The sequence below is a fragment of the Buteo buteo genome, chromosome 12 (genome assembly GCF_964188355.1).
Source record: "Buteo buteo chromosome 12, bButBut1.hap1.1, whole genome shotgun sequence".
In the NCBI taxonomy this organism is placed as follows: domain Eukaryota; kingdom Metazoa; phylum Chordata; class Aves; order Accipitriformes; family Accipitridae; genus Buteo; species Buteo buteo.
In genome coordinates, this window is record NC_134182.1 from 37,248,028 (window position 1) to 37,260,087 (window position 12,060).

At 42.6% G+C, this 12,060-nt stretch overlaps 1 protein-coding gene across 1 annotated transcript in view; it reads right to left on the bottom strand.

Moving 5' to 3' along the window:
* LOC142037705 (uncharacterized) overlaps positions 1-11,758 on the bottom strand; it is a 36,274-nt gene extending 24,516 nt beyond the window's left edge. The window contains 7 exon segments of the mRNA XM_075042187.1: positions 1,670-1,808; positions 3,466-3,513; positions 3,516-3,560; positions 4,783-5,028; positions 8,381-8,507; positions 8,707-8,759; positions 11,620-11,758. Of these exon segments, the coding sequence (XP_074898288.1) occupies positions 1,670-1,808; positions 3,466-3,513; positions 3,516-3,560; positions 4,783-5,028; positions 8,381-8,507; positions 8,707-8,759; positions 11,620-11,758 (797 nt within the window).
* Positions 11,759-12,060: the final 302 nt, after the last annotated feature.

The following is a 12,060-nucleotide window of genomic DNA, read 5'->3' on the forward strand; positions in this document are numbered from 1 at the left end:
TTTTCTTTCAGTAATTCTCATGGAGCTGATGTTGAGTTTAGAACTGAAATGTTCTCTGCAATTTTTTTTAAATGTGAAGCATGTTAGTAAAAAGCCCACTATTATGCGACATCTAAGTCTCACTTTCAAACATCCTCTCCAGACTAAACATTAATTATGGTTTTAACAAATAACATTTTTTGGCTGGTATCAGTCTCTCCTTAAAAATAGAAAATAGTCAAAAAGAGCTGGTTACAGTCACAAAGAACTCACTATCTCTCTGACAGAGGGGGTTGAATTAGCTGGTGAAGAGTGACAGAGGAGAAAAATAATGTCTATAATGTTGCAGAGGAACAAATTGAACGCTGACTCAAAATGAAGCATAATGCAGCATACATGAACATATTTCACTGGAAATGTGCTTAGAGTCTTAATTTAGTCACTTACTAATAATTTCTACTGAATATTAAAAAATTCTGAGTTTAAGAGAGGTACTGATTATGCAGCATATTACTGTTCTTCCTATACCCCACCTCCACCTAACACCACCGTACCATGGATAATCTTCATTTGTCAGTCTGCCTCTGTCTGTTAGCACAGCATTAGATTTGTAGAGCAAAACTTGCTGCTGAGGACTCAACATTAGACAATATGCATTTCAGGGAAGTTTACTTCAGACCAACTACAGCCTGGTCCCATAGCAAAAATGTCATGAAGAGCTAGAGTACGTTCTGTGCTTTAGTTTCATCCAGCTCATGCTAAGACCACAACGTGAATGGAAGCACAACAAGTGCAGGTGATGGGGAGACAGACTTCAGAAGCTCACTGCTGATCCAAAAAGGCATATGTGGACAGGCCCGCTTGCCCAGAGGTATTTATGGCCCTGCCACCTCTTCCCACCCTTCTGCTCTGGAGGTCCCCGTCTTCCTTCTCTGCCCAACTCCCGCATAGTTAATGCACGAAAACACACAGGACAATTACTCTCAGTCTGTACTTGCCTAGAAGTTTGCTCCTTCACTTTTATACTTGATGGAAGGCTCAGTGTGCCAAAAAGCTGCTGCTTCTATCTGCATCAGCTGAGGAAAGGTAACAACTCTACGAGCATTTCTTCCATCACTAATGCCAACCTACCCATTCTTGCCCAGCTATGAGCACCCCTCAGTGTGCTGGTACCGCTCCTTTTGCAATGCAGTGATGAAGCAGATCAGAGAACTGATCCAAGTTAAAGTTACATTTCTGCTCTCTCCAGATAATTTTGACAAGGATAACTTCGTTGACCTGTTCACTGTATAGGCACATAAAAATTGGTCTTGGCACAGCTGAAGAGGCAGAGCAAGGACAAGAATGAATGAGCTACTCGGATGCTGCCATCACAGACTGATGGCCACTGCAGAAGAAATGATGGCATAACAAAAGATGTTATCTCCCCCTGCCAACTTCTGCCTACTTCTATCCCTCGAAGATCATAGTTGCAAAACCAGTTCATTTAAATTGGCTAAACCAGCATCCTATGATATAGAAGCAGATCAACTGTCAGTCCCTAGACCTGTCCAATCTCTGCCCATGCACACCTGCCACTCTCAAGCAAAGGAAAGAGCCTTTGGGTTGCAAATAGAACACATACAGTATGTGTACAAGCAAGGAAAACATGCTTTTGTAGCTTGATTGACTGATTAAGATAATTTCTCACCTGTCTTCTACGTTTCCAGTCTCCACCTTTCCTTCCATGCCAAAGGGAGATGGAGAAATCTCTTTTACTTGCTCTCTTTGTTCTTCTTTGACAGCAGAAAAAGTTCCAGGTAAATGCCTTTCTTTTAATTGACTGTTATCTAAGCAGCAGGAAAAAGATCAATGAAAACAAAGCCTTTATAGAACTAATAAATGAAAAATAAACAGCATAAAATAAATTAGAAATGTTTATATTTTCAACAACATATGCAAGATTTTGATTTTTGAAAACACTTTATAGAATACAACTGAATGAAGTAGGTGGAAGGATGCAACCCATGAAAAAAAGAGGCTCCTGATCCTCAAGTCTAGTTGCTGGAATTAAGGAAAGGGCAAATGGTATGATTTGTGCTCCTTGCCTTTAGAGATTTGCAATGCTTGATTAATGTGTTCACTGCAGAACATTGCAGTAGAGACACTTTGCTAAAGAGTACTGAACTACTCATATGTCTGTAATTATGTGACCTGCAAGCCAGTTCATCAAACAGTTTAACAAGCAGTATTTGTACACATGAGACTTTCTAACTGGCATTTTCTATTCTATTTCACAAAAGTGCAAATTTGTACCTCTTCCTATTGAAGCTTACTGGCTATGTTCACTACAAGAAGGCGGCTCCCACTTCAATTAATCTTTTTTCTAGTGTCAGCTAGTGGAAACTTGCTCTTTTAGCTCAAGTTAAGCCTGTCAACTGGAGCAAAAAGCCTTTACTGGCTCATTCATGCTACACACTTGTCGTGGTTTAACCCCAGTCAGCAACTAAGCACCACGCAGCCGCTCACTCACTCCTCCCCCACCCAGTGGGATGGGGGAGAGAATTGGGGGGGGGGGGGGGGGGGAAACTCATGGGTTGAGATAAGAACAGTTTAATACAACAGAATGGAAGAAACTAATAAAGATAATAACAGTAATAAAATGACAATAGTAATAATAAAAGAATTGGAATATACAAAACAAGTGATGCACAATGCAATTGCTCACCACCCGCCAACCGATGCTCAGCCAGTCCCTGAGCAGCGATTGCCCCTCCTGGCCAACTCCCCCCAGTTTATATACTGGGCATGACATCACATAGTCTGGAATACCCCTTTGGCCAGTTTGGGTCAGCTGTCCTGGCTGTGTCCCCTCCCAACTCCTTGTGCCCCTCCAGCCTTCTTGCTGGCTGGGCATGAGGAGCTGAAAAATCCTTGACTTAGTCTAAACACTACTTAGCGACAACTGACAACCTCAGTGTGTTATCAACATTATTCTGGTACTAAATTCAAACCATGACACTCTACCAGCTACTAGGAAGACAATTAACTCTATCCCAGCTGAAACCAGGACAACACTGTTGCTGTATCCAGGACCTGTGTAGCTCACTTCATCACATTAATGCACCCAGCGCTACTGATGTCCTTCGCAATGTACTGAAAGGACTTTCCGGTCCAACAAAAGGCATACAAAAGCTTTACATCTTTCCCTCAGCCTTTCCCAGCTACACACCAAAAATCTCCAGTCCAACGGCAACAAGCAGCGCTGTTCCTGCGACCTTCTCACCTGCCTTGCACCAGAATACGGCTGAGGAGGCAGAGGTGACACAGCAGGTTGATGGCAGCGAGGGATGCAGAACCCGCGTGTCCCTCCTCACAGTCTCCTCTGTGGGGCTGTGCTCTCTCCAGCATGCTCGAAGAGGAGACGTGCCCCAGCACTCTAATTTTCAACTAGTACTTCCCAGTGCAAGGCAAGAACAAGTGTGTCCAAGCAGCTGTGTAATTCACCTTTGTTTTCTTTTCTGTTCTCTTCTTGATCATCTTGTCTGGAAAGTTTTTTGTGGGGCTCTCAGTACACTGAAGCAATGGCTCAGTGCTTATCCCTTTGAATAAGAATGTGAAATGTTATACAAGCTGTTGGTACACTCATGCTTCTGTTTCCAGCAGTCAAAACCCACATGTCGCAACTGTCAGGGAAGTCTCAGTTCAGCTCAGTCCTCAAGCAGACATTTAGCTGAAGCATATTTCAAAGGCAACTGCACTGACCAGCTTACACTCAGGAGTTAACCTGATGTACTAAGGCCTCTGCACCCTCAAGCCTTAGTTTTACACACACGAAGCAGCTCTAAGTCAGCTCTGCTATCAAAAAAAGCAGTCGTACCTCCCTCTTGTCCTTATGTGCTCTTGCTCCCAGGTTCCTGCTGTCCTCATCCACCCCCCAGCCCTTCCCCATTTGTGCTGGCAGAATTATTTCTGAAGCGCTGTGATAAACTTCACTGGGCAACTGACTCAGGTTAACCCAGCATGAAAATAATAGTGCCGGGCATGAGAACCAGACAAGACTCTTTCAGTGAGAGTACTGGTCCTGAGCTAGCTTGAAGAACATGAAATTAAAGTTTCAGTTGTACTACAGGACTGTCTCACAGCATCACAGTCAGGTCTTGCTATAAAAGTTTAAAGGAATCCAGGATGCAGATCTGACTTACATCCTCTTCCCCGTTAAGCAGTTTCATTCCCACTTTTTGTTCCTCTTCTCTCCATTTTGAAATCAACTTTTGATTTCTCGCAAATCGGTCTTTCTTCTTTCTCACCCTTTGGTATCTTCCCACGGAAGACAAGGCTGGCGAAGTGTGGCAAAGAGAAGACACCAAGTAGCAGCTCACATATTGTTTTTCCATCAAATGACAGAACTCCATATCAATGTGAGGAACACCAAGACTGCTGACGAAGAGCAGGCCTTCTTAGCTAAAGAAACATGTTCTCTTGCCTTTGGAAGCTATATGCTCTTCCTACTTTTTATGCTTCTCCTCCTAAATGTAACATGCTCCCTACTTCAGATAACTTAGCTTTTCCAATTTAATGACTTTCTGCTCCATTTATATCTACAAGGCTCAATCTCCGTCAGTATGAGAGGCAGGATGATTCTGATTCAAAAGTGAAAAAATGAGGTTTAAGATACTTTAAAAGCTTTTATAACAAGCCACCATAAAAACAAAGCACCTTCCCCAACCTGCAGTAAAATCAGTAACAATCACTAGCAAGGACAAAAACTCACAGGATTTGCACAATAGCCTTAGCTTCAGATTTCCACCGCTTTTTACCCACCTGAATCTGAAAGCTGCACATGCTCTCCTGAGATTTCTGAACTGCTCTCATTTGGCACAAACAGCGGGGATCTGCTTTGCCAAGCAGAGCGCATTGCCAAGGGAGAAGTCTGTAAGCACTCCAGGCTCTCAACTTGGGAAGAATTTTCTGATGGGATCTGGAGAGGAATGAAAGTAGCCGGAAAGCGCGGAAGGGGTGGCATCATGGCTACTAGGTGGGAAGGTATCCCAGGAGAAACAGAAAAGCCTAAAAATAATTCCCAGAGAAGACAATTTAGAGAAGCTTAAGACAAATTATTTTGCACCAAACTAGAAATCTCTTGCTAAACTGGTATTGCACAAAAACAACGTTGCTTTCAGGTTGCTTGGTGGTTTGCAAGTGCACAGAGAAATAATCAAATTCTGCTTTTGTTATTTTATTTAAATTGTAAAATGTGCTTGCTGCAACCATCAGTCATAGCCAAAATTATCATATGCTACAGGGATGCTGAATTAAAGAGACTTCACAAAGTGCTTCTGAGCACGTAAAACACACATTTCCCCTAGGACTCCTTAAGCCTCTTAACAGGTAAAAGTTAAGTATTGCAAAGTATCTCTGAGGCACTCCTCAGTGCAAAAGAGGGGAAGGTTTTCCTTTTAGCTCTGGATGGCTGGTTACACATTTTATTAGAAGACTTCCAGGTGGAAAAGATGTAAGCAGTTCTGCACAGGGACCAGAGGCCAGGCTCACCACTTTGAGGAAACAAACCCCTTTGTAAGCTTACAAAATTAGACTCGTTTCTTATTTTCTTTCTACACACCATGATTCCTTTCTGTCCTGTGACCTGATTTCAACAAGAATAGAGAGTGCCTGCAACTGAAATTGCCTCACCTCCCAGCTAAGGCATTTTTTGGAAGAAGGCTGATCCGTGGATTCAAATCCTGTCTGACTCCACAGGACGCAAAAGAAATCCCAACTCGCTACTTCTGGACAGATGCTCTAACCACGCAGCTAGCAGGTAGGCAGAGCCACTTCTTTCTTTGTTACCATGAGACTTTAAAATGACAACTTGTAGTTCAATGAGGTTTTGATTTTACTGTTGGTCATTGTGTTATTTCTTAAATGCATGGCAATATTAAAGCAACTACCTTTATCATAATAAGATAAATCGTAGCCCTAGTAGTTCTTCATATTTTACCTCTTTAAAGCTTAATGGGACCAGATTATGCAATGTGTTTTGTTGCCCTCAACCTACACTGCCTCCGCTAACAAATTAGAACTTTCAGTTCAGACTTCGGTCAGCTTTTCATTCAAGTAACAATTTTGTCAGTGGCTTTATATGTTAGCTAAATCTATCTGGATATGTAAATACACCCAAACAGCACCCTATAAATATATTTCTTACTGTATGAGCTTGGTCTTGAGTTCATGATACTAACTGTACTTGCTTTCTTCAGAAATGCATCAAGTGATTTACAGCACTTGGGGCAGGGGCAAGAGTACTTTGCATGATGAAGCATAGCAGGACCCGAGGCATTTTCCTTCTCTTGCTGTTCAGTCCTTGCTGAGAACCTGAAGAAAGTGGAAAATGGTGCAGCCTAACTGTTCTGCTCACAGTGAACCGGTGGATGTACCAACAAGCATCTTGCCAATTGTGGCATTTGGGCAGGGATTAATGAGCAACGTAATTGCTCTGTGGATGTTCTGCTTTGATCAAAAAACTTAGACGTTGTAGACAGTGTACTTGTTCAACCGGGTCATCGCAGACAGCTTGCTGAGCGTTTGCCTGCCATTTCAACCAGACTTTTCTCTGAGGCAAAAAGCACAGGATCATGAAGATTTCATTTACTCGGCCATAGTCTTCATTCTGTCTCTTTCTCAAGCTGTCTCCCTAGTATACAGCAGTGGCTCCTGACAGCTATTTCACAGTGGCATAACTACATCAGGAAAATCAGTACAATGACAGCCAGATCTGCTGGTATCACTGCTGGGGTGGCTTGGCTCTGGCTGCGGGGTCGATGGTTGAGATCCTGCTTACCCCCTCAGCTAAAAAAACTGATTGTCACACAGCATCAAGTTTGAAAAGGAGACCTTCAAACAGATGGGACGCTGTGTTCTTTCTCTTGTTCCCCTCAGTCTCATATTGCTTTGCACGGCTGGCATCATCGAGAAGCTCAGAAAGGTCCCCACAACACAAGCAGAGAACCTAAGCTGCAGAAAGCCAGGATTTTGATGGTCACCATGGGGGTGGTGGTTGGCCTGTGCTTCCTACCTGGTGCATATACCATATGTTCAATGTCAGTATCTGCCGCACCTCAATAGTGCGATGGATCCGGTTGTCCGTTGTTTGTCCAGCCCAAATTTTTGTCATTCCTACGGAAGGTTCTCTGACCCCATGCAGCTGAGAGAGAATGAAGCAAAGCCCCAGAGCTCAGATATTCTTAAAAGACACTGACACTTGAAGCCAGCAGAGACGATCTGGTAAATTTATACAGGTCTAATTATGCATGCATATACACAGGTTTAAAAGAGTGGGGTTTTTTTTTATTTTCTTCCATTTTTGTTACACTGGGAGTAGAGGGAAGTTAAAAGCCTGCAAGCATTTTCCTGGCCGATGTTGTTTAATTCCACTTTTCTAAACTCTTTTATTTTATTGGCTAATAACTGCTATTATATACATTAGCGAGGTAGATGAAACTTGCTAAAATTTCAATTTCTTTTATGGCAACAATAATGTAAGGTCATCTTTCCCTAAAGCCAACTAACAACTGCCAAATCCCAGAGCTTCTGGGGCGGGGGGCAGGGGGAAGGCAAGAGACCATAAATTCTTGGTAGTTTTATTATTATCATTAACTCTGCCTAAAGTAATGCCTATTGTTTTGAGTGGACCTTTGCAAGCAGATGTTCCGCATATGACAACTGAAATAGAATTGTGATTATAAGTGATTCTGTCCAAACTGCTTAAACTAGGTGTGCTCTGAAGTATTTTTATACATGCATAGAGGGACAGCAAAAGACATGGCTGGGTGGGAAGGGAGCGGGGGGCTCCTCTTTTTCTACTTGCTGAGCAGATGGCGTTTTCTGGCAATGCCACTGGTAAAATGAAGCTGTTCAAGGAGTTGTATCATGCTGTGAGGAACAGGCTGTACTATTAAAGGTAAGAGTCTATTAACATAAGTATGGCGTGATGACTTCCTTCCTCTTCTTTTTTGTACATAAAAGCTGTAACTTTCATATATAGGTACAGAAAAGAAAGATATTTCAGCTTTTCTGTAATGTTCACCACTATACTATAATTTTCTGCAGTACCATTCAAATCTATACTTCAACAGAAGTCTGTACAGGAGGTCTGTTATTAAACATAAAGCACTCCTCCTCATGGTTCTCCTGGAATTTTAATATACAAAAGTGGAAAGAAGTGTTTTCTGGGGCTTACAGCTTGTGTGTAATGTGTGTAAAGAAATTAATGTTTTAGCCCAACTGCCAGAGGAAGAGCCCCCAGCCACTGAAAACAACTATCAAACCTTCTCTTTCTTTAAGGGACTGCCACATTTCACTGCTGGAGTGCTAGCATCAGCAGGTGAGGGTGCTAAAGCATCAGGAGGGATTCCCCAAGTACCTGGGTTGTAAAGTGCAATGATTTTCTGCTGTTCAGCCACCAGCCTTTGTAGCTGCTCCATGTGCTGCCTTGTCACCTGGTCGTCCTGCCGTGGAGTCTGAAAATATAATGAAGATATAATATCAAACTACCTTTCTGGATGTTTTTTAATCAGAAAGAATCACCATATCTGGACTTTGGGGGTAGGTATTTCTTAAAGCGTGTATCACTTTTAATAAGAATTTTGACATTTGTGTTTAAAACTTTTTTGCCATTTTACAACTCAAGAGTACACTGACACTGTGCAGGCAGTATGTGCCTTGCCAGGTTTTGCTACTCAGCCTCACATCAGCCAGCATTTTCTTCTGGTCTGTGTGCTGGGATTTCCTTCCCACAGAAGCTAAAGCACAAAAGGGAGAGAAATGTCCATCCGTGTTTCATACCAAGAGGGTGTTAGAACAGCATCAGAGCAGATGATACCCTGTCCTGGTTTTGGCTGTGACAGAGTTAATTTTCTTCCTAGTAGCTGGCATAGTGTTGTGTTTTGGGTTCAGAATGAGAATAATGTTGATAAAACGCTGATGTTGTCAGTTGTCCCTAAGCAGTGTTTAGGCTAAGTCAAGGATTTTTCAGCTTCTCTTGCCCAGCCAGCAAGAAGGCTGGAGGGGCACAAGGAGTTGGGAGGGGACACAGCTGGGACAGCTGGCCCAAACTGGCCAAAGGGATATTCCATACCATGTGATGTCATGCCCAGTATATAAACTGGGGGGAGTTGGCTGGGAGGGGCAGATCACTGCTCGGGAACTAACTGGGCATCTGTCAGCAGGTGGAGAGCAATTGCATTGTGCATGGCATGTTTTGTATATTCTAATTCTTTTATTATTTTTATTGTCATAGTATTATTATCATAAATATTATTTGCTTCCTTTCTGTCCTATTGAACTGTCTTTATCTCAACCCATGTGTTTTACTGGGTTTTTTTTCCCCGATTCTCTCCCCCATCCCATTGGGTGGGGGGAGTGAGTGAGTGGCTGCGTGGTGCTTAGTTGCCAGCTGGGGTTAAACCATGCCATACCCTCAGGTCAGGCTTCCTGTAAAACTTCAAAATGCGCCAGGGCCCAACATTTCATTGTTTATTGAACTATCTGATAAATGGAAATTTCAAAAGTCAATATCCACAGAGCACAGGTGCAATTAGGAGGAAGTATGAGCATGGTCTCAAATTAGGGACGAACAGATAGAAGAGTAAGCCCAGTCTTTGCCTCCACAGAAATCTTCACTAACACGGAGAAAGGACTGATTCTGCCTCTGACTAAATTTCTGCCACTAGTTCCTCAGTCCTGCAGGCCGGGCACTCCCCCTTGCCTCCCTGCAGATACATGCCTATCCAACTTGCCTTGGCCTTCTGTGTTTCCCAGTTTATCCTCCCACTCATCTATTTCTTCTGTCCTGTCCACTGGGAAGAACTGACACAGGTCCTTTTTTTTTAATCTTTTTTTTTTATTTAATGTAAAGTACCAGATCTGTTCCAGAACTAAAACTTACAGCATAAAGACACCCTCACGTTGTTGCTGTGCCTGGAGCTTCCCAGCCGTCTGCCTGGAAGCATAATTTTCACTCTACTACCCCTCTGCCTGGTATCACTCGAGAAGCACCAGGTAACAAAGCAAAGTCCAAGTTCACTTTTTCTTTTCCAGAATCTCTGAGGACATTTCAAGTAATTCACATTGTCAAATGCCAGAAGCCACCAAAGAACAAAGAATGCCCAAGACCCAGTATCAGATTTTATGACCAGCTATTGACAGCTTAGGATATCACAGGACATACTGGTCATTAAACTTAATGATCTGGTTTATGCCATCCAAGAAAAGAAGTAGCAGACTCCTGGGACTCACAAGAAGTTACCTTCAACTGCAGCCTTACCTACATTAAGACTCTCCCAACAAGAAGTTTCCTGTCCCTATGCGTAAAGTACTAAAATCTTCATTAGACTGAGATCTGAAGGTGGTGGGGACTCCTGGCTGGCTCTTAAGTATCCCCTTGAGAAGAGTGGGCAACTGGATCCCAGGGTAGCCTCAACACCCCACTTAGCAGTCCTCAGCCACAGGAAATTTAGATGAGCGAGGAGCCACTGCACTGGCACAGCCCAGCTGCAAATCTCCTGACATACGACTGAAGAACAACAGTTTTCCCAGCTCTTGTCTATTGCGCAGAGGTGGTACCAACAGTGGCAAGAAAAGAAGCCCCGAGGTGAGGTGGGCTCAGGGCAAGAGGCAGACGATGCAGCCTTGTTAGCACAGGTACTTCTGATATTGACATCATCAAAAAATGTTAAAATGATGATGATAGACTTCCAGTGGAGAAAGTGTTGAGAACTGCCAGCATAGACACATCCTAAATAATAAATTCAACTGTATTGGAAACATAAGAGTTTCTTTAAAATATGCAACTATGGTACTGTATTGTTTACTATTTTATGAGAAACACATAGAGCACTCAGTGGAAGAGATACTGTGGAGTTACTCCTGTCCATGACTTTGTCAAAACTAAGAAGAGGAAAAAGTCAGAAATGGAAAAAAAGATTAAAAAAGAGATGGAGCATGAGAAGAGGACTGATAGAAAGACATATGGAAATAAGAACATGAACGTGCCCCACAACCACTATACACATGAGAACACGGAGCCAGAACGTGCTATCTTTTTCACCAGAGGGAGGGAGATAGCCATAACCATTGGACAAGAGGAACAAGAGAAAAGTTGATTAATTGCCTCTTGGGAAAAGCACTTTATTGCGTGGTTGCATTAAACCAACAGCATCAGATGCACTTCCCAGTGCTCACCAGTAAAGCTTCCTACCTATAGACAGACACAAAAGTTAGTGGCCCTTTCTTGCTGAAGGGGCTGTGCAAGTATTAGAAATATGCAATATGCAATTATAAATTCAGTGATTGTTTAAAGCAAACTAACCTGTTCCATGTTTTTGTAGGTGGGAGCACAACGGTTCAGCCCAGGCTCTGAGGCAGGGAGCAGAGGAGGAGTGAGCATTTCCAAGGTGTCACTTGCATCATGAATTCCAGCCTGGGTTACACTGGAAGCTGACTTTTGAGGAAAAAAATCAGAGCTGGCCAAATAATATAATTGCCTTGCATGCTGAAAACCTTGGTTGTGGCCCAAGTTATCTGTTGAGACGTTACTGTTGCCCATCATACTGCTGGCTTCTGAACTGTATAAAAGTGGACACTGCCTGCTGGAGGACTCACTCATATTGTCAACCTGACCCTGGGATAAAGAAGGCCTGACTTTCTCAGTTATTGTATTGGAAGATGGTACCATGCTTGCCAGATCATTGGCAGTCTGCTGTGACATGTGGTCTTCCTCCTTAAAAGCATCTGCTTCCATGCCCTGCTTTCCAAACTCCTTGTTAGGTATGTGCAGTAAAGACCACCATGAACAAATGTGTCATACTGACACAGTAAATCCTGTGGTTTGTCTTCTTTATTTTTTTTTTTTTCATCCAAGTGATTATTTTTTTAGCCCAGGCTGAATGTACAGCATCTTCTGACTTCAGAAACTGTAAAACATGCATATATGTATTTATATATATATGAAAGTATCTTTAAATATACATATATATAAAATACTGTTAGGATACACACAATACAAAAAGCCTATAAAATCACAATATTTCTGCCAGCTAAAAT